The sequence below is a fragment of the Chenopodium album genome, chromosome 22, assembly GCF_948465745.1.
Source record: "Chenopodium album chromosome 22, dcCheAlbu1.1, whole genome shotgun sequence".
In the NCBI taxonomy this organism is placed as follows: Eukaryota; Viridiplantae; Streptophyta; class Magnoliopsida; order Caryophyllales; family Amaranthaceae; genus Chenopodium; species Chenopodium album.
The window spans coordinates 40,548,669-40,570,621 of record NC_137855.1 but is presented as its reverse complement, the minus strand read 5'-3'; the positions used below and the strand labels follow the sequence as shown (position 1 = coordinate 40,570,621).

The window sequence follows — 21,953 nt, the reverse complement described above, 5'->3', positions numbered from 1 at the left end:
GGGCAGCAAATCAGGCAGGTGGTAATAATAGGGATCCCGCTTCACCTACCAGAACCAGAAATGGAGAAAACTATTACAAACAACTTTAAAACATATGGAGTCAAATACAGGAAAACAAGAGAAGTTAAGCAAGACAGGATACATTTACTCATAAGGTATATGGATGCGAGAAAAGAATTACGGGGATACCATCACCGCATCAATAGAGAGAAATCCTAGTTCAGGGAAACACCCAATGTGTGCTCTCTCAAATTCCCCTACAGAGAAAATTTGCATCCCGTTACTAGAGTGAAACAAGTCAAACAACCAATAGTCATCAACCTCTATTTTTTCTCAAGGCATGCATTCAATTGATATTGATAGTATATATCCCAAAATACACAACCAAACTCTTGCCTTGCATCACAACACAAATTTCAGTAAGGTTTGACAGCAAAGAGGACGCACAAAAATAGTTAACTGGTCACATAAATAGTCATTGGCCTAGCAATAGCAATTCCTATCGAAGTGCCAGAAAACGATCTCCACATTATTACACTTCAGGTTGTTCATCCTAATTGGTCTAAATAGGTTGGAAAAACTTAGCTTTTAATACATGAACATTATATAGTCGCAAAAGATAAATAACTTGGAAAACCAGATACTCTATATTTGCTAGAATTATGACCTGTAGTTGCACACTTAATAGTTAATACCAGTATAAATGCACACTTAATAGTTAATACCAGTATAAAGGCAACAATTACTCACAGGCTAGCACTGAAAGACCAATACAAAACATTGCTCAAACAACTATGTTGTTATTCGAGCGTTTCATCCCACAGCAGAGAACCTATAAGGTAATATCCCATCACCAAAGACTCGAATTCAAAACAACAATTGCACAATCCGAATTCGATCAACAAACTACACACATGTCAATATGTCATCAATAAACCCAAAATAAGCAAACCCAAATAGCAAAGCTTGGCAAGAAATAACCAATAATCCTGTCAAGACTCAAGTGTACACAAGTTCACATGGAATTCAATTCTCATTATCCTCTTCTGGACATCCAAATCTAAGGCATGCAACAAAATTTCAATTTTACAGAAGTTGAAAGTTCAATGTTAAATTTAGAATGGGATTAATTCCATACATCAAGCAAAAAGTTCGAAATTTTTAGTTCCCATTACTAATTACACAGAAAATTAAAGAATTACAGTGAACATTAACAACACAGAAATTCAAGATTTCAACTTTATCATTCAGTTTGAAATTCTCTCTTTTTGGGTTGATTCTAACCTTCAGACCAACAGCAAATTAAGTGCTCTAAAAGGTAGCTAATTCCATTTTTATATAACTTAGATTTTCAAAAAAATCAACTTTATTAGGTGATTTTTGACAAAATTTTCCAAAAACAAAAACCCAATATTTAAACAGGGATATTACTTTTCTCTTGAATTATGAAAAGAAAATTTTGGGGTAGTGATTTATACCTTTGAATTTTCCGGCAGTAATCTCCGGTGAAACGGCGACAACAATCCGAGTGCCAAGATTAGTTTGGGTGAAAACTGGGAGTTGTTCTTTAGACCCCATTTTTCAAGATGTTGGGAAGTTGTAGTAAGCCAACAACAACAATGGAATTCAATAAAGGAAATCAAAAGGTCTGTCCATTCTTTCCCAAAAAAAAAAGTTACTCCGTATATGCCAACTTTTCCTTTACAATAAAAAAAAATACATGTACGTAGTAGTTATTTTACAGCCTGTTCACATTTATTGGAGCGAAATAAATTAAACTGAAATGAATTGATTGGAGTTAAACTAAATATTTTATGAGAGAAGAAAATTAAGAGCTGAATTGAATTGATTGGAGCTGAACTGAATTGAACTAAGCTGAAGTGAACATGCCCTTAGGGCCTGTTCATATTTACTGAACTGAGCTGAACTGAACTGATTGGAACTGAACTGAACTGAACTGAATTGAGCTGAAATAAATATTTTATGTGAGAGGGAAATTAAGAGCTGAACTGAACTGAACTGAACTGATTGGAACTGAACTGAACTGAAATTAAGTAAATGTGAACAGGCTCTTAGTATAATACTTCAATACAAACATCGATTTTTTTATACATGTAAGTTTCATTCAATGATAATTAGAGATATTAAACGTTGAACTTGCTCATTTGTCAAACTAAAAAAAAAAGGTCAATCAACTAAAAAAAAGTGGAGAAAATACATTACTCCTTATAGTTACAAGATAATTGCAGTAGTTTAACTTTACCACTATAAATATATTCGGTATTAACTTTAAGTACAATATCTTATGAAATACGGAGTACATCTTATACATAATCGCATACATTTATCATTTATGGTGTAATTAGTGCATTGATGCATGTGCACGTCAAATTATAGTAATCATAAACAAAAGTATATTTATACAATAATAATACTAGTTCAGCTGCCAAAGAAAACATACTAGTTCATTTACTCAAAAAAATTGAAGCTCCTGCATAAGTCAGGTGAGGATGGCCTTTTCACTTGGATGATTACAAAGTTTTCTTGTAGCTCCATAAGCAATTGCATTTACTCCTATTTGATTAATCGTATTAGCACGAAAGTCCCCTCTTTGTTCGTAATAGGTACATCATTTTATGAACAATGTTCTACTTTTGAGAATATGCAGGGAAAGTAGTTCATGTAGCATCATCAGAATTTGATTACAAACCACAGACTAGAGAAGAGTTAATGACAGGAAAAGTAGAAAAATGTCAAGCAGCCGACATGTACAACAGTCGAATATCACCAGAATAAAGAGTTCCATCCCTGCACAAGTGCACATAGCACATTTCCACCACCTAGTCAACCAACAAGTTCTTCACACAGTGTTCACCAATTTTCATTACAAAAAAGAAGCAATGCGCAAACAAATTTGTTACTAGAAACCAATTACACTGCTTCTCATGAAGTCATATGCTGATATGCATGTTCTTAAGTACAGCCAACTTATCGGGGCTCACTTTGGCACTGCCAGACACCAGATAGAATCCCTGCATTGCATTGAGAAGAAGAAAAAGTTACTGTAATCAAGAACGAGCCTTAGGACAAATCCTGTACTAGAGTGGATAGGTAGTATTCGACAAGTATAAGCTATTTACATGTATTTTACGTATGCCCTCTGCAGTATTGAGCTCGTGGAGAAGTCTTTGAACTGCCTCGCGACTGCTCAAGCCCCTTTCTTCTACAGCATAATCACCAGCAATAAACATGAAGACCTGAATCAAAGTTCAATGTTGGGTAAGAAGTAATTTAAGAAACCAAAAACCATTGTTACAAGTTCAACAATTAAAAGCCAAAAAATATATAATCAACCACAACAACAAACTGATGTGCCATCCCAAACCCTTGAGCGAATACAATAGCATATTTTTAACGAGTTACACCCATCAAACCTTTGAATACAATGTGAGGCTCTTCAAGACTTCAAGTAATCCAAACAGCTCATGCAAAAAATTCATGGAGTAAGGTTCGGCAATGCCACAATAAACTAACATAGGAGTGACAACTATCTCAGATTAATTGCAACAAATGAACAAGTTGACAACTAACAGCCCACCACCCCAACACGCAGTTGCTTAAGTGCTTAGTAAGAAGGAAATTCCTAGGCAAAGGGACAAAGGGGTAACGAGGACAACTGCTGGTAATCTTGGTATGGTGCTATTAAAGTGAAAGAAGTAAAAGGATTCAGTAATTCAGTTGTCTTAACCATTTTTTCTACAGGCCATTCTGAAAATTTTATCTTGCCCAATAACATCAGTATGATTCTGAAAAGTTGGCTTGGGTGTTGGTGGCCAAAACCATCTCATTCATGCCTTAGCCCACCCCTTATTAATCATTATCACGGCTTAAGATGGACTGCCTTGGCTTGGCCTTGTGTTTACTAGTGTGTTTTCTGGCAAATAAGTTTTAAATAAAGTATCACCTCACTCAATACTCATGTATATTGAGCAAAAGCAATTATAGCTATAGAACCTTGCAGGAAACTTGAATATGGGTGAGCAACATGCTGATTAAGTGAATAACTAGTGAATATCATCAACCAAAGGTTCCATCAGTCTCGTAGAAACATAATAAACTCTAACATTACCTCGGTACAACGAATGTCATATGGCATGTCAATATGAAGTTTATCCAAACCACCCAAAGGATCATAACCAGGAAACTCCAGTGCTTCTTCATGGATTGTACCGTTGTACTCCTTGAGAACCTTCACAGGAAACACAACATCAATTCAGTAATCTGCTTAGTAATTTTTGATAACCTTGCTTGAAACTTGAAAGTACTAGTATCAACTAAGTAGTAACAAACTAACAAGTCATAGTTCAATTATTGAGGTAAGCCTTTAATATTTGTCTCATAATTATTGGACTAACTTAAATGGTAAGACAACAAAAACACTCCTCTTAACTCTGATCACAGGACATAACCAAGTTAAGAAAAGTCGAAGGTGCATTCATCTATACCATCATTATAAGTTTATAACCATTAATAATACAAACAATTAGTCTGCCTGCTGTAGTGTGTCTAAGAGAATAAAAGACTACAGCAAAAAATTTCCACAAGTCTCAAAAACATAAAAAGAAATATTTTGCAAACAAAATCATTAAACTGATTCTCTTAAATTTTCAAAAACTCACAAAAGAGCGAGAGAAGACCCATTGTTCTGTATCATGCAGGAAATACGGAGCAGCCTCTGCAATAAACATAAGAAATGTTACTGGTAAATAAGACAAGTATCATTGTTGAAACAAAATAGTATCACTATATTATAAAACCTCTGAACAGTTGTCTCGAATTTTCAGCAACATATAGGCTATTTGGGAACACTCTAGCAGCAACACTGTATAGATTTCCCTGAATGGATCTCTTATCATCTACCAAGACAAGCTACAAATAAGAAGAAAAGTAAGGTAAGTCGATTATCCTTTTCAATATTCATTTAGAGTTAGCTTAAAACATATCGCCAAATATAGAATATATACACGATAATTGAATCAAGAAAGTGTCAACAGAACAAAGTAAAAGCTACAATGAAATAGGAGACATGTAAATTGAAATAATATGAAAAGACACTTACAAAATGCTAGTGATAAAAATATGAAAAATGTCTCAAATTCCATATTTATCTATTGGAAAAGTGACTTTCCAGCATAATAATTTATTGAAACCTTTCTATCAATTCCAAACACATAAAACCATTAACAGCCCCATTTATTTAGCAGCAAAATTTATTTTATCCGTAATTATATAAGGAAAGTAACTAGTCAATGTCCGTGGTATTATGGTAATGCTTATCACCTCCAAAAGGTCTTGCCTTCTTCGTACTTTCTATTACTATCCACTCATTAGACTTAATTCTCCAACGTGGACATTAACATGGATGTGAACACTCGACACTACACAAACAAGCTATATTTCATTAGTTGACCAAGGCTTACCCTCATAAACAAACAATGTTGTAACTGAAAATACATCCAATTCACTAATAGATTGAGGCACCCCATTCTAAAGAAACACATCATAATGATAGACCTGGAGATTATAACTTCCTATAAGGCTACACATACAATGGTTGTATGTGATGGCCCACGTACAACCATTGTTGGCAGCATTTGATTGGTTTGTATTTTGGGGTCCACTTCCCAAATCTTGTTTCCCCCTATTTTTCCCCTGTTATTTTATTCCTCCCTTTTGACATGGGCACATGGCATACATACAATGGTGTTGTATGTGGGCTCCCACATACAACCATATGTGTAGGATCACTCTCGGATTATGCAGCTCAAAACTTCATAGAATTACGTATATAAAATTTCTGTTATGAAAATGTACTAGGTGCACTTTAGAGCATATACAACCAACAAGTGCCAACTATAACGGCTACCAACATTCTAGGGTTGGATGTTATCTAGCGGGTGTACACACTAAAGTCTAATTCTATTGAAGCTTGACATTATCTAATAAACCAATTCTTCTACCAAATAACATATTGATAAAAGGGACCTTAGAATAGATACTCTAAAATGCCACCATGAAATTAGAGGTGTAAATTTTCACAATTAATAACAGTTATTGCCAATGATTCAAGCTGCAAATTTATGTTAAAGTTAATTTATTACCAAAGAAAAGCTTAGATCCACTTGTTTCACTGCACTCACAAACAATGTAGAGTAAGACCACAACATATCAACACATTAATGGAAGTAAAACACCAAGTAAATACCCATTATTTTCACATAGATCTTTACAAAATCTTACAGAAATTGAAAAATATAAATATAAATAAAAATAAAAATAATTAACCCCACAAATTTATACACGTTTTTGGTTTTTCACATGATATTCACATAAATCTTGACAGACAAAATTAAAAACAATATTCATACACGTTTTTCACATAGATCTTGATTAAAAATTAACAAAACCTAAAATTTCAAACACGTTTTTCTCAAGGTAATTAGAGATATTAGACCATCCACGTCAAAATTACACAAAATAGACTAACCCCACATGAATTCACTCAAAATAAACTAACCCCACATAAAATTAACTCAAAATAAACTAACCCCACATAAAATTAGTTAAATTACTCAAAAAAATCATGAAATTTTAAAACTTTTTCATGCAAAATCATTAATTTATACCTGAAGCCAAGTAAGAGTCTTTCCTAGAAGAGAATCAAGAGCAGAAAATTCATGAGTTCGTTGATCAGCAGTGAGTCTCATCGCATTCCTCATGAGACCATCCATAGCATTCTCATACTTTGAATTATCAAGATAATCTTCCTTAAATTTCCAGAACCATTTTTCAAGAGGTACAAGTTCAACTACTTGTTCTTGTTCTTCTCCACTTTCATCATTTCTTTCTCCTACCACCACTTTAAACCCTCGTTTTTGCTCAAAAAAGTTGCCATTTTTGGAAATTTGACTGGTTTTCCTTACATCTGAGTTTAGAAAAGAGGGAAATGAGCTTACTTTAAATGGGTAATTTGGTTTAGTATTGAGTTTTGAACGGAGGTTTCTTGCTACTGAGAGAAGAAATGCCATATTTGAGTAAGGTTAAGGTAGGAAAGTTGCCGTCTTTCTCTTGTTATTACAAACTCTCGAGGTATTCTGGGCTTTTATTTATAGAAAAATCTCCCAAATTTTCAAAAATAATGTCACCCTACATGTATTTAGGCCGTATTCTCTCTATCTGAAATAAGGTGATATTGGACGGATTTCTAATCAGTAATCCTAAATACTAGGATCATTGGGTTAGATCTAATTAGAGTTTAAATCATGCTAAATTATTGTATTCATATAAGTTAAAATCTTGATCGGGTTACTTTAAACTAAAACTAAAGTGTAAACGAATTGGTTGAAATTTCAACACCTCTAATAATAAGGGCATATTTGTCATTTAATTACTAAGACTGATTTTAGCAACTAACATCTCATATATACATTATAGCCATCTTTTGCATAGTTTATTTTGACGGTTAACATTTTTTTTTTCTTGTGATTTAAGGTTTAATATCACCACCCCATAATATATAGTGTTTACAAGCAAAAGTATGCAAGTATTATCTTCCCCTAACATTCAATACAATGTTGGAAATTTGTACCCCTCTATAAGCGAATAAGAGCACATTATGCATTCAAGCCTAAAGTGCACAAGCATTCAAGCCTAAAGTGCACAAGCATTCAAGCCTAAGGTGCACAAACAAGATGCTTCTCAATTCTCATACATTGAAATGCACATTATATACGTCATAGGTGTATGTTTTATGAAGTACAAGTTTTGTTTGTTAGTTGTCTAGTTGATGCTGCCTTACATAAAGAGGAACATGAGTTCATAATCGTAACACGTAAGCTTCAAAACTCAATAGGCTAGAGATGACTGATGAGTGTGTGGATGTTGTCATGTTGAATTGAACCTGTTATTAGCTTAGAGAATAGAAACAGACCCTGTGCTTATGTGCGTGTGGGTGTGCGAGTGTGGTGCATTCCTGTGCTTCAGAGCATGTACGTGTAGAAAGTAACAAATACAGTTCGGAGTAAATAGACATCAAGTTGAAAACATCTCAGCACATTTTTGCATCACCTACCAAAGTTCCAAGTACCAAGTACGGCTGTACGGAGTACCAGGACCAAGCCATCCAGTCACAGTTAACGAGTTGCTTAAGCACTAGTTATATTACACCACATCTGATATATTAGCAAACAAGTTTGTGTTAAAATTTAGTTACGGATGTTTCAAGCAATCAAACTCAGATGCACATCCTTCAGTCCCTCCAACTTTTCTTTAGAAACGACGACACTTGCAGCCACCACATCAAAGGCCTGCAGTAGCAGAAACAGAAACAAAAACATCAGGAATGGATACAAATAAATTTCACACTAGTTTTATGGGGAATATTATCCACAATATACACATTTGGAAACATACAAGTAGTTTGGAGATGCCCTCTTTCGAATTCAGTTCATGCAGAAGTTCCTTCAAAGCATCACGGGAGCACAAGCCATCCTCTTTCACATCGAAATCCCCAGCAACGAACAAGAAGACCTGGAAAACAGAAGTTGTTTTCATGTTTGGTAACGACGAAAGCCACAATGATCTAAAGAAGTCGGTTTTGCTAAGACCCTTAAAACAAACCAAATAAAACAAAGCAAAAAGGTATAATCTTGCAATGATTCTAGGAAAAGAACCAATAATAATGTTGTGCATAGATTGCATTCGAAAGGAGTGAAGATCTAAGGCAACCAACAAGAGCTACTCAGTATCTGACTAAGCAGTAACTAAACAGCCTTTATAGGAGGGTCTTTAAACATCATCAGACCAACATTGAATGGTTTTTTTTTATTATTATTAATTTTACAAGGAAAGATGTACTAAACTATCTGCGTAACTCTTAAGAAAAACAAATCTCAATCGATTCCGCAAGAGAGGTGAGAAAAAAAGTGTTGTTTGAAGAGAAAAAAAAAATAACAAAAAAAAACTAAGGAGTTTGAATTGCGTACATGGGTTTGAGTAATTTACAATAGGATCTAGATGTCCACGATGTGTGCTTGAAATTTCAACAAACATATAACTCATACTAACACATTAACATTAGATAGATTAAATTTTATGAGGGTTGAAAGGTAGGACAGTTTAAAATATTGCTACATTTGAACACCAAGACATTTTAAGTTGGCTTAGATGATATAAACGTACTACATAAGTAAATAATACGAATGGTATCATAGTCCAAGGCAAACTTAAATTGCATTCTTTTACAATGTAGTGATTTTCCTACACTTTAGGGTAACTTAAATTTGTTTCAAAACTAATAAGGTATAGCTTTTTTTTCTATTTTATTTATCTGAAAAGAAGAGAATTATTCGTGAATCTAAGGCAATTACGTAAAATGTGTGATATAAAACGTGCTGTCACAAGAAGAAAACAATATATGCTTCACCAAGGCTTGCTAAAGCACCAAATTTAAGCCTATAACAGTTGTGATAGTCCATTAAACATAATCTCCTGGCTCCTTATTTATTTCTAACCACCAAGAATCTAATTTTCCTAAAAACATGCGCTATAGCTGAACAAGCTAGTTCATCCCTTTCATATACATAGTGTTATTCTCCTAATAACCGTCTGAAACTGCATCAGCCATCAGCTCATTCTATTTAACTGCTACAACAATGTTAATAAACTCAGTAAAGAGTATGCAGTTGCTCATTAGCCTCATTGCTATTTATCCTGTCTTGTATTTAACATATAATTCCACCAATTCAAGCTAAATGAAAGAGTGACATTATGATGAAATAGCTAAGAACATTAACACGAAGGCCACAGAAGATGCATGCAGGAATCTGATATAGTTGCACATTGGCGATAATAGTCTATAGAATACTATGACTGCACTAGGAACAGAACCCACCCTGACAAATAAAAATCTAAGCACCAATATTAATAACATAGAAATTCTACAGAGCTAACTATGATACTTGGATAGAATAGCTCATTTTGATCATAGGCTTTGTGGCCTAAGAAAATAATAACTGCTCCATTGATACCATTGCCAACCATATAGTGGCAGTACACTCATTCCTTAAACCCGAAACCACATAGTACAATGACCTTAAAGCTGGTATACCACCCGGATTCTCCTTAGTGTGTCATCAATAGCGATATACCACCTAATCTTACAAACTCTGCACAAATGTATATAGCTAGTTTAATATTCAACCCTATGATAGTTTGATGTCACCCCAATGATACCATTAGCTTTTCTTTCATTCTGTTGCATACCAATATTTCCTCAAATTTTACAACACCCCTAGTTATCTTTTCTTCACAATAATATGATACTTGCATAAGATCAGCGTAAGTAGTAAAGAATTAAACTACGAAATTCACAGTTCATGTATCACAGAATACCAAAGTAAATAAAAAAAATCAATAAGACATCTCATAACCTTTCACTAAACTAATGAAATGGAGGATTAAGGATGTTATAAGACAGGTAAGGATGTAGGTCTGTAGGTCGTAGAAAGATCAAGGTCTTCAAGGAACTTCATTCATACTAAAGAAGTATGGATTTATAATTGAGATAAGCAATTTAGCAGCTATACACAGTTACACACTACACACACAACAGTCGAACAGAGAAAGCTAGAGAGTACAGAGACATATAGCCTGTGCAGATACGATAGCATTCATAGCAATGACAGCAAACAAAAACATCTGAAAACCTACTGGTCTGATAGAAACATAAGAAATTTACGAAGAGTACCTCTGCACAACGAATACCGGATAGATTCTTGGGTAGTTCTAGTAGGTCATCAGTAGGATCATAAGATGGGAACTGGACTGCTTTTTCAATCACACCATTATATCCTTTGAAAACCTGTAAAAGGACAAATAAGATGTTATTTTAAAAATAGTTATTAGATATAACTAGTAATCACTTTTCTTTTCTTTTTTTTTTTTTCTTTTTTTATTAAAAAAAAGGGGGTTATCACTTATCAGTGATCTAGAACAAAAAATTATTAATTCGGAGTCTAGATCCAAACAGCATTAATATACACATACGACTATACCAGTCAGGAACACCAAGTTATTAAAGCAAACATGTAACTCAGACGTGATGAAAGGGGGTGAACTAGAATGAATTAGCATCCTAGCACAAAAGTATTAACCAATTAAGTTCAGCTGAGGCAAGGGTCGCACCTATCTATGCAACACTACTAGTAACAATGTGATAACTAGGAGATGATATGCGAGTCTCTAAGGTTATTTTGGGGGGAGGGGGTCTATGATATGATTCAAGTTATACATGAACTGCTTAGGATCTATACTTCTAAAAGGATTCTATAAGGAAGGAAGGAATTTCTTAACTCCTAACACAAAAGTAATAACAAAATAAGTTCAGTTAAGGACGGCATCTATCTATGCAACACTACTAGTCTACTAGGAAATATGTGATAACCAAGAGATGATATGCAGATCACTGAGGGTTTTGCGTGGGGGTGGGGGTGGGGGTGAGGGTGTTTACATGCTATGATTCAAAGTTTTACTTTTAAAATTCATTAATATCTATCACTCTATAGGGATAAGGAAAACATAGTGTAGCAGTGTTGATGAGAACGATATTCCAGGCAGAACCATTAAGTAAATTATTCGATGCCTTACCAAAGAACGGGAGAACAACCATTGGTCAGTATCCTTCAGCAAGTATGGAACAGCATCTGTGACAAATAAATAAGACATAAGCACATAATCAAATAGATAGCAATGCCAGCAAACTACATGAGTCTTGCTACAAAACCTTTGAACAACTTTCTGGAATGTGCACTGACATTTACAGCATAAGGTTCTACTTCTGCTCCTGTTGTATACAGCTTCCCTTGAATGCTTCTATCAGTATCTATCACCACAAGCTACAAGAAAAGTGAAAAAAAAAAAAAAAAGTTACTCGAATTTGTTTTTTTCTTCTCTCTTAGAGGATTATTAAACTAGAAAGTTATCATATTACACATCTAAATATGCATTCGTGATATGAGAATCAAGCTGCTAAAGTACCAAAACCACAAAGAAAGCCAAAGAGTAACTCAATGCAACAATTTTTATCCTATAATTCCTTCTTTGACTTGCAGGAAGTTATGATATAAGACTAAAACAGAAACTCAATTCAACAATTATGTATACTAATGCACTTATAACCATGATATACTAATGCATTCAAAGAAGCTGAATTGCATGAAATTCACATAGCTAAATTCCTCCAAGCAGAATTGATTTGCATGTCCATTGAACTTAAAGTACATAGATTTTAATATATCATCAAGATGCTGCTTCTGTTTTGGCATGATTATTAAGTAATTCACTAGTGTCAAAACCAGTGTAAATGACTTGATAGTCCTCACACACCACATATACCAACATTGGTTTTGAGTAGTGCACAATTGCACATTATGCAGTATGTGCTCCGAATTTATAAAATATCAACCAAGACACTACTATGCTAGGTATGCGAAATCTTTAACAAGGATCAAGTTTTTCCAATTAATAAATAACCAAAAATTTAAGCCCCGGTTGGCTGCTATCAGTCTTATGACTCTTATCACAACAAAACTATCCACATTGCACAACTATAGAAACATATAGAAGTTACCAAAGCAGCAAGATGATTTGTTTTTATTTTATTAATCTCCAACTTTCTAGCAACAATGTAATGGAAAACAAAGTATGCAAATGATTTGATAATCTTTACAAACACCTGCCAATTGACCCTATTCAACTACAATTTTGACTAAATAAAACCCAGAAAAACATGCTTGAACAAAATAAAATTTAATTAAAAATATACCAAAACAAAACCCACTTCAAATATCTTATAAAATCTCTACAATATATAAACCAACACCCTCAAAAGGGCCAAAACCCTTATTTTTTTTGTAGCAAATTTCAACATAAATCAAGAGAACATTTTGCAAAAACAGCTAAAACCCAAGATAAATCATTCAAAACATCAATATTTTACCTAGCCAGCTTCCCAAAACCTATTTTTCTAAATCCCCACAAACCCCAAGATAAACCCCAAGATAAACCTATTTTATTTATTTATTTTTTAAATATCACTAGTTAAACCCCAAGATAAACCACTATACCAAAATCAAACCCCATTAAACAATTAATACGTAAACAATATAAAACTTCAATATTTTAATAACATCAATCTTATAAAGTATTTCAACATTCTTCTATTTATAGTAAATAAAGCAGAGCATTAACACTAAAATCCAGAGCAACATCAGCTAAAACCCCAACAAAAATCACTAAAAAATATGATTCAAAACTTCAATATTATACCCACATATGATATTATATAATATAATATAATCAAGACAAAAACATGATGAAAAAGAAAGATGGACCTGAATATAAACGAGATTCTTGCCAAGAAGTAAGGGAAGAGAACCAAATCTAGGAGCTCGTAATTCAACAGTCATACGAACAGTATTTCTTAAGATACCATCCAAAACATTTCCAATGGGCCCACAATCAAGAACATTATTCTTCAGCATTGAAAACCATTCATCAGGTGGCAGAACTTGAACATTTCCAGGATTTGAGGAAGAAGATGAAGGTCGTTCTTCTTCCCCTTGATTGTTTTCCTTCTTTGCTGCTCGTTTTTCAGCTTGTTTTGCCTTCCTTTGAAGCTTCTTCTTACTGATACTACTGTTATTTCCAGGATTTGAGGAAGAAGATGAAGGTTGTTGTTCTTCTTCTTCTGCTTGATTGTTTTCCTTCTTTGATGCTCGTTTCTCAGCTTGTTTTGCCTTCCTTTGAAGCTTCTTCTTACCAAGACCCGCCATTTTTGATGATTCAAGAGAGAAAAATGGAGGATGCTTCTGCTTGTAGTGAGTGATGTGCCGCCTCTTTATTACATGGTTATGTTGTATTTATAAGGGTCCTTTCCAAAAATGAATGTCACATCGATTTTTTTAGGGTTTTTGGATAATAATATTAAAATAATTAGAGGGATCTTTTATCGGGTTCAAGCTCGAGTCACGCCTCTACTAAATTAATATTCAATGTTGGTTTTGATTTGGAGTCCGCGTTGATCCTCTTTGTTGCAAATAACTGTTAACGGAGGAAGTAATTTTATTTTACTAATAAAATATTGTAATATACAGAGTAATGATTAGTTTTGAGCGGAGGTAAAATTAACTGATTTTGAACCTTTTTTAGACCTAGAAAGAAAATGTGTCACGGTCGCTCTTCAATCCCATTTGAGAGGTTAGAACCATATATGCTTTTAAACGATCAATTTAGTTGTTTAGGTATACGCAACATATCTTTATAGACCTATTAATAGGATTTTATTTGTTACAACTTACAAACAAACTTATACGAGTATGACTTTGTGAGACTTTTCAGGTTAATTTTTACAAAAAAAATTACGAAAATTGACCAAAAATGATGGATTATAACCTTCTTTCGAACCTGAAAAGGAAACATTAATGGGTTGCTCGCTCCCAAAGACCTCATAACACCCCATGAGGCCATTTAAGTAGCTAGAACCATTTAATTTTCCTTTAAACAATCAATTTGAGTGTATTGTAGCTTTTGTTATACGACACGTATGTGAAAAACAGAAAAATACTTATTCTCGGTCTTTTATAGACCCAATGGGCTTGTTTGGCATCATTGTTTGTTTCCAGTTTCCTGTTTTTTTGAAAACTAAAAACCAAAAACAGGAAACAAGAAAAAGGTGTTTTCACTTTTCTATTGTCAGTTTTCAAAATTATCATGATTTTAATAAGTCTAAATAATTTTTGATTCATTATGTGACATATATAATATACTTTTAAAAAACAAAAAACTAAAAAACAGAAAAGCACAACGATACCAAACGAACCCATAGTTTGGTTGATTGATTTTGGACCTTTTAGAGACTATTTGAGTGATTGAAAAAAATCTACTTTGCCTTTAAACGGTTAATTTGATTACTTTTGTATACGTCACAAATTTAATATACTCATTTTTGAGCCTTTATGCACTTTATCCAAACTAATTGTTAATAGTCTATCATTAAATTAGTCAAAGTATATATCTTTTAGGTTGTTAATATGCTCTAGGACTTTAGCTAACCTGATTATTCACCTATTAATATGCAACTAGATATCTCGTTTAAAATTATCAAGCTTTCCTATTGTCACCCAATCACCCTGTAAACCATAAAAATTTCAACCTGCAATATATGAATAAAGAGGCAGAAAAATATAAGGAACAATTATTTCATTGATAATTTGTGGATTACAACTCTCGTAGATCTCTTGATTCCTCTCTCCAAAGGGCTAGGGTTTGATATTTGTTTATAGTACGGGGCCTTGTCGGCTTATTCCATAATATGTACCTACAATGTTTGGTAGTAGGGAGGAGATGGGGTCTTTGTGACTTATTCCATCTGAGCCCTTAAACCCTAAATACGACCCTCTTTATATAGAGTGTCGTAGAGTAGTAAACAAGATAGCTATAAAATATTCTACGAGATCTTAAAGATAATATCTTATATTTTTTGATATTATCTCCTAATTTACATAAATCTGACACCTAATAATTAACAAAATTTCAGTGTCAACAAATGCCCCCTCGAGACCTGTTGTGGAGATTTGATATCGGATGCAACTTGGTCTCGAAATTTTCCAGTAGAATTTGAAAGCAAATTTGGTATGCCCCCATCAAATCTACGAGTTTTGAGACTTGAAGATTGGAGATGAAGAGCGAAAATTGTCCCACCGAGCGTGCCAATTTGTAAACCATAAAAATTTCAACCCTGTAATATATAATTAAAGAGGCAAAAAAATGTAGGGAACAATTATTTCATTGATAATTTGTGGATTACAACTCTCGTAGATCTCTTGATTCCTCTCTCCAAAGGGCTAGGGTTTGATATTTGTTTATAGTACGGGGCCTTGTCGGCTTATTCCATAATATGTACCTACAATGTTTGGTAGCAGGGAGGAGATGGGGTCTTTGTGACTTGTTCCATCTAAGCCCTTAAACCCTAAATACGACCCTCTTTATATAGAGTGTCGTAGAGTAGTAAACAAGATAGCTATAAAATATTCTACGAGATCTTAAAGATAATATCTTATATTTTTTGATATTATCTCCTAATTTACATAAATCTGACACCTAATAATTAACAAAATTTCGGTGTCAACACACCCATTCACCTATTATCAAGCATTTAGAGGTAATAAAATCTCGTGGACGATCTTGTAGTCCAAGGTAAAAAGGGAATTGGATCCACTTTTGGTGGTGGTGGTGTTTCGCCGCCGCCCACCATGGTTTAAGGTTGTAGAAAAAAAATTAGGGTACTAGAACCTGCTCCGATACCATGCTAAGATATCATTATTTCACCGTAGCCCCAATATTTATACAAGTACATCAAGGCAGAGATCTTATTATAATTGGAAACGCTATCAAACTATCCTAAAATAAGATTAACAATATAGTAAATAAATATATTTTGCCTAACAATAATATTGTAGCATATCTTTTCCTATTATTAATCTTCCCTGTATACTAGTATATGAATACAAGAGAAAGAGTTACGTTATATCTCTCAAACAAACTTAGTTTTTATTTCTATCAATTCGATTCCTTCTTTACAAAAATTTTTGTGAAGGATCGGAATTGAAAGTTCAAAAATTAGTTGCAAGTATGATGAATCAGGGTAAGACTAGATATCATAATTATTTTTGTTTGGAGATAATCTCCAAGATACTCTCGCGGTTACCCGTTAAATCCCTTGCACGATTCAAGTGTGTTTCAAAGTCATGGTACGAGTTAATTGAAGATCCATATTTCATTCAACTCCAATTTGGTCATCGATCTCATCTCAAAACAATATCCGATGCTAGTACCCTCATTCTCGAATCCATTCAAAAAGAGACTATTAATATATACTCTATAGACATTCACCACAAGTGCCAACGTCTCGTGACCCAATTTCCATACCCTAAAGACATTGCACGTAACGCTAAGACAGTCGCCTCGTGCAATGGCTTACTTTGTTTCTTGTATGCACTTCCAAATCATCCATTTGAAAAATTCCTTTCACTTTATAATCCTGTCACCAATGTACATAAAAAGTTACCACAATTTAATTTCTACTTGAAGTTGAAGTATAGTGAGGTTTTTGCAGTAGTTAACTTCGCCTACAAAACTAAGCATATCGAGATTGTTAAGATGGTAGCACTTGGTTATGACCGTAAATCCGATGATTATAAGGTTTTAAAGTTTACGGAGTTATGGAATAGTGATGAGACACGAATACTAGACCGAAAATCGTTGGTGTATCGATTAAAAACTAATGTTTGGGAGATAATTGAAAACCCGCCTTGGGAGTGGGATTGGAGTGTACTAGGAACATGTACCATTTTCGCGAATAACTCCTTTCATTGGCTCAAACACGAGTGTAAACACATAGAATGTTTCGATCTCTTTACTCAAAGGTATTACACGATGCCTCTCCCCGAAGGAATTATAATAAATGGACTGAAATTGACGACTTTGAAAGGACAGTTGTGTCTAGTGACATTCTATTTGGACATATGGATATTAAACGAGCACAAGTACGAGCACGAACACAAGCACGAGCACGAGCATTATTCATGGACTCGTATCTTTCATACCCAATGTGGGTGGTTGAATATTATCGATGATTTAGAAGATTGGAGATACTTGAATTTTGCTTGCTTAAAAGATGGAAGCAATAATAATGATAACATCATTTTAGCAAGTAGTGGTTATTTACAAAATCTAAGGAGATTTTTGATTTGTTGTGAATTAAAAAGTGAAACAATAAGGAAGATTAGCATGTCTGGCTTACTACCAAATGATCCATTGATGCTGCCTGTCGTACAACCTTGGGTCGAATCGCTTGTCCCTTTGCCTGATTGTTAATCGATGACAAGATCAGAAACAAGCAAAAAATCGCCATGTTCAAGTTCAACTTGGAACTAAGGTGAAAGATCAGAAGCGCTGTATGTAAGATACTTGAACATTGATAGTTTACAGTATTTGTTATACTTTTTTTTTTTTTTTTTTTGACAGACAGTATTTGTTATGCTTATATACTTATATATAACTACATATTCTCTTAAAATTTTGTGCATTTGCATATTCTCTTAAAATTTTGTGCATTTGCATAATTTTTACTACTACGTACTTTACTTTGAAATTGTAGAAAGGATTTACTTTATACAAACTGTTAGAATGACTGAATGAGATATGGTCGATATCAAGAAATATATGGGTTATATATTTTCGCGTACACATTTATGACATAATCTCTAGCAATAGGCAATGCAAGAAGTATTCAGAACCCGAGAAGTGTAAGTCAGTAATTACCCAATGCAGAGCTGAATAACAAGTCTCATAAGCAGATCAGATCAGAATTCTGAACACCAAAACTTCTCAAGAAGTCAAATGCACGTTTTTAAGCAATGCTATCTTCTCAGGGCTCACTTTGGAGCAACCAAAAGCCATCTCATCAAACCCCTGCATCATTAACAGAAGAGAATGATTATTGTAATTGCAAACGAGTTTTATATTATCAACAATACTAGGACCATAAATGTAGTAGTGGCTAAAAAATTTACATGTACTTTCTGTATGCCCTCTTCTGTATAGAGATAGCGCAAGAGTTTCCGAGTTGCCTTTCTGCTGTTCAAGTCCCCATCATTTCCGAGAGCAAAATCTCCAGCAACAAACAGGAAGACCTGAATCATATACCACTGATGAGTTCAAACTTTAAACTACCTGATTCACTATTATAAAGCATTATTAGTTCCATAATTTTATACAATACATTCCATATCACAGTAATTAACTTAAGAGTACCTCAGTACAACAAATTCCAAGTGGCACGGGTGTATCTTTGTACTCTTCCACTGCTTTAGCCATCAAGTAGCTTTTTTGTTTAGACACCTTGGAAATCACAGCATCATGAATTATATATAAGCCTTTTGAAGATAAGTTACAATAGAGCTTAAATAAATGATGTATGTACTAAGAGCTGAAATATTCTACAATCAGAATTTTTTTGATATGATTCCTGTAAGTTTCCATATTCAATATACCTTCATATTCAATATACCTTCATATTCAATATACATACGTCAATGCATACACATAATCAAGTTATCAACACTAACAATACCCTGCATTGTGTCTCATATTAACATTACTAAACTTAACAGTACCTGGCTGTCAGGAACACCGAGTGGGAGGTCAAAGGTTATCTTTTTAAGGCCGCCAACAGGATCATGGGAGAGAAGCTTCAGAAGTGCTTCATTGCACAAGGCCTTGTTGAAGTCTTTGATCACCTTCAGAGGAAGTTATAGCTTCATAAGATTTTAAACTTGATTAAGATAAAAATAGGCTTTTTAGTTTCAACTTTTCATGGAGGATTTCCTACAATAACTTTTTGCTACCCTTCCTAGAAGAGTTAAAGGTAATAATATAACTAGTCCATATATCAATGTACCTTTATTTTCACACATTGGCAATATTCAAAACATCAGCTCTTAGAATGCCAAGATTGATACAATAGCAATATCTTACCCCAAAAATAGTCAGCTCAAAGAATGACATGTAAAGAATAGGCAAGTTCGCGGCATAAAAAAAACCATCGGAGACTAAGGCTCCATAAATTTTGGTTCATCTCTCTATTTTCCTCTGTTTGCTTTGTTAGAGTGGAAGACAAATTTCCATACGAAAAGAATTACTTATTAGGTAAGAAAACATATGTCACACTTTCATTTTTACTCTTCACTTCTCTATTTTCTCTCCTCCATACTTCCCTCCCTTTTACTTTCCTTTCTTTCTATTTCTTCATGAGTTATCCTTTACAAACTGAAACAAGCAAAGAAAAGCATCTTTCACAATCCTTTTTTCTTTAGAAAATGATTGTCCATGAAAATTTTTTTCCATCAAAACAAACGGATCCTAATAAGAAGGCATTATGTGGAGAAAGTTAAAGTATCCTAAAGTATGTATGACATGATAACTCACCAAGGAGCGAGAGAACACCCAACGTGTGGTATCTTGCAGCAGACATGGAATAATCTCTGCAATATACAAGTACATAAGAAACATTAATGCTTAACTAGACAAGTCTGTGCAGAAACGAATATATAGTTTCATTGCAAAACCTTTAAACTTGTGTCTGGATTGTTCAGCAACATTCACATTCGGATCCTTTGGATTCTGTCTGGAAGGGCCTTGATACATCTTTTCCTGAACTTCTCTGTTCGGATCAACCAAGACAAGCTTAAAAAAAAAAAAAAAAAAAACAGAATTAGTAAGAATTGGACTGAAGTTTCTATTCAAATCAACTATCACTTAAGAGCATATCAATAAGACAATAACTGATGCAGCATCGAGAAGATTAAAGTTTCTATTACATTGCTTTAGTTTTACCAAGCATGTCAAAAGATAAGATGAAGCATTTCAAAGGAAACTTTTGCTATGGATAATTACAATGTGCACACATGTGATTCTTGTCTCAAGTAATAAAGAGCAAACAACCAACAATCCTAGGATTATATTTCTTGATCTATAGAAATAAGCTAAAAGAATTACATTTCTTGAAACCAGTAGACACACATAAAACAATCAATCACAAAAACTGAACCACAACATCGATCCTTGAGGAGAAGCCACATTCCAGGAAGGGTTCTTCACCTAAGCCCCTAAAAGGCTAGAAGCTTCAATTCAAAGACCCGTGGTCATGCATGTGTTCGTGTCAGATCCTCGACACTCTTTTAGCTTAGATATGGACATGCACTTCAATTCAACACTTCAATCAATTTTTAAGGAATTATCTATGAGTAATAAAGTTTCCTCTATGTCCAAACAACATACAGTCCTCCACATCCTTCTAAAATATTAGTATCAGCATGATAGCATCAATCAAAAGCAAACATTTTCCCTAATATATTATACCCACACTAATAATATTACACATAAATCATACAAATATAGACAAAATCCACACCATATACTTAACAAAACCCACAAAACCTATAATATTCTATGTTATACTTAACAAAACCCACAAAAACTATAATTTTTCCTAATTTTTTTCACAGATTTCCACATGAATCACAACAAAAACACAACCCCATTTACAAAAATAAAACATGGTATTGCACTCATTTCAGCATCTTTCAACAAAATCACAACCCCATAATAAAGTAATTAAATTAAATATTTCATCACTAACTAACCCATGAAATTTTCTTTAAAAAAAAAAAAAAAAAACTGAAAAAAATTAGTGTAAATTAAGTAATTATACCTGAAGAAAGACAAGATTTTTCCCAATCAAAGAATCCAAAGAACTAAACCTCTGAATGTGATTCCAGTAAAACAACCTCAGACAATTTCTAAATAGACAATAAGCTGAATTCCCACGAACAGGATCATCCAAATATTTTCCATAAAGTTGTTGGAATGTAGGTTTTTCACTTGAATTATCAACCATTACAAATTTCACAGGAATTTTATCAGGAACCAAAATCGTAGTATCGGCCGGAAGAACGACTGAACCATCCTCAGACACCAAACGCCCTTCATCATCAAACGTCATTGTGTAATTCCCTTCTTCGTCTGCCATTTTTGAGCTCAATTTGCTTAGTGTATGTTATGTGAGCTTAAAAAGTTGGCGCTTTTAATTTATTACACAACACTCTCTTCCCCTTTTATATAGTCCGTCTAAAATATAATGTCACTTGTAGGGTTTTCGGATGGATAAAAAATTTAGTTGTGCGGTTTAAAAAACTAATGTCATTTTTGAGATGTTTAGTTGTGCGGTTTTGAAATATAATATACGGGGCTAAGGCCCTGTTCTTTTGAGCTTC

At 33.8% G+C, this 21,953-nt stretch overlaps 4 protein-coding genes and 2 long non-coding RNA genes across 6 annotated transcripts; 1 reads left to right on the top strand and 5 right to left on the bottom strand.

The window, feature by feature from the left end:
- Positions 1-2,912: 2,912 nt before the first annotated feature.
- On the bottom strand, positions 2,913-4,209 carry LOC145603678 (uncharacterized). The gene is made up of 3 exons (XR_014104892.1): positions 4,130-4,209; positions 3,141-3,257; positions 2,913-3,032 (listed from the first exon to the last, which is right to left on the bottom strand). It is a non-coding gene; the product is annotated as an uncharacterized LOC145603678 (long non-coding RNA).
- A 6-nt stretch (positions 4,210-4,215) lies between these two features.
- LOC145603677 (uncharacterized) lies at positions 4,216-4,918 on the bottom strand. The gene is made up of 3 exons (XR_014104891.1): positions 4,818-4,918; positions 4,680-4,735; positions 4,216-4,249 (listed from the first exon to the last, which is right to left on the bottom strand). It is a non-coding gene; the product is annotated as an uncharacterized LOC145603677 (long non-coding RNA).
- Positions 4,919-8,119: 3,201 nt separating this feature from the next.
- LOC145606157 (uncharacterized) lies at positions 8,120-13,915 on the bottom strand. Its single transcript, XM_081662210.1, has 6 exons — positions 13,452-13,915; positions 11,843-11,954; positions 11,707-11,762; positions 10,808-10,921; positions 8,473-8,589; positions 8,120-8,366 (listed from the first exon to the last, which is right to left on the bottom strand). Exons 1-6 carry the CDS (start codon positions 13,890-13,892, stop codon positions 8,280-8,282), a joined length of 927 nt encoding a protein of 308 aa, XP_081518336.1. The 5' UTR covers positions 13,893-13,915; the 3' UTR covers positions 8,120-8,279.
- Positions 13,916-16,749: 2,834 nt separating this feature from the next.
- Positions 16,750-17,994, top strand: LOC145604467 (putative F-box protein At3g16210). Its single transcript, XM_081660353.1, has one exon. It carries the CDS (start codon positions 16,750-16,752, stop codon positions 17,992-17,994), a length of 1,245 nt encoding a protein of 414 aa, XP_081516479.1.
- A 335-nt stretch (positions 17,995-18,329) lies between these two features.
- Positions 18,330-20,190, bottom strand: LOC145604466 (uncharacterized). Its single transcript, XM_081660352.1, has 5 exons — positions 20,107-20,190; positions 19,296-19,418; positions 18,934-19,020; positions 18,693-18,812; positions 18,330-18,591 (listed from the first exon to the last, which is right to left on the bottom strand). The coding sequence occupies exons 1-5, from the start codon at positions 20,188-20,190 to the stop codon at positions 18,508-18,510; spliced, it is 498 nt and encodes a 165-aa protein (XP_081516478.1). The 3' UTR covers positions 18,330-18,507.
- Positions 20,191-20,196: 6 nt separating this feature from the next.
- Positions 20,197-21,766, bottom strand: LOC145604465 (uncharacterized). Its single transcript, XM_081660350.1, has 2 exons — positions 21,392-21,766; positions 20,197-20,364 (listed from the first exon to the last, which is right to left on the bottom strand). Exons 1-2 carry the CDS (start codon positions 21,707-21,709, stop codon positions 20,197-20,199), a joined length of 486 nt encoding a protein of 161 aa, XP_081516476.1. The 5' UTR covers positions 21,710-21,766.
- Between the last annotated feature and the right edge of the window lie 187 nt (positions 21,767-21,953).

Excerpts from the sequence above, each read along its gene's own strand:
- LOC145606157 (XM_081662210.1), bottom strand. The coding sequence starts at position 13,892 with ATGGCGGGTCTTGGTAAGAAGAAGCTTCAAAGGAAGGCAAAACAAGCT. Across the intron at positions 11,955-13,451 it reads AGAATCTCGTTTATATTCAG|CTTGTGGTGATAGATACTGA; the intron begins GTCCATCTTTCT and ends CTTTTCTTGTAG. Across the intron at positions 10,922-11,706 it reads GGTTGTTCTCCCGTTCTTTG|GTTTTCAAAGGATATAATGG; the intron begins GTAAGGCATCGA and ends GTCCTTTTACAG.
- LOC145604466 (XM_081660352.1), bottom strand. The coding sequence starts at position 20,190 with ATGTTTCTTATGTACTTGTATATTGCAGAGATTATTCCATGTCTGCTG. Across the intron at positions 18,813-18,933 it reads TTGGAATTTGTTGTACTGAG|GTCTTCCTGTTTGTTGCTGG; the intron begins GTACTCTTAAGT and ends TATATGATTCAG. Across the intron at positions 18,592-18,692 it reads AGGGCATACAGAAAGTACAT|GGGTTTGATGAGATGGCTTT; the intron begins GTAAATTTTTTA and ends TTAATGATGCAG.
- LOC145604467 (XM_081660353.1), top strand. The coding sequence starts at position 16,750 with ATGATGAATCAGGGTAAGACTAGATATCATAATTATTTTTGTTTGGAG.
- LOC145604465 (XM_081660350.1), bottom strand. The coding sequence starts at position 21,709 with ATGGCAGACGAAGAAGGGAATTACACAATGACGTTTGATGATGAAGGG. Across the intron at positions 20,365-21,391 it reads AAAATCTTGTCTTTCTTCAG|CTTGTCTTGGTTGATCCGAA; the intron begins GTATAATTACTT and ends TTTTTTTTTAAG.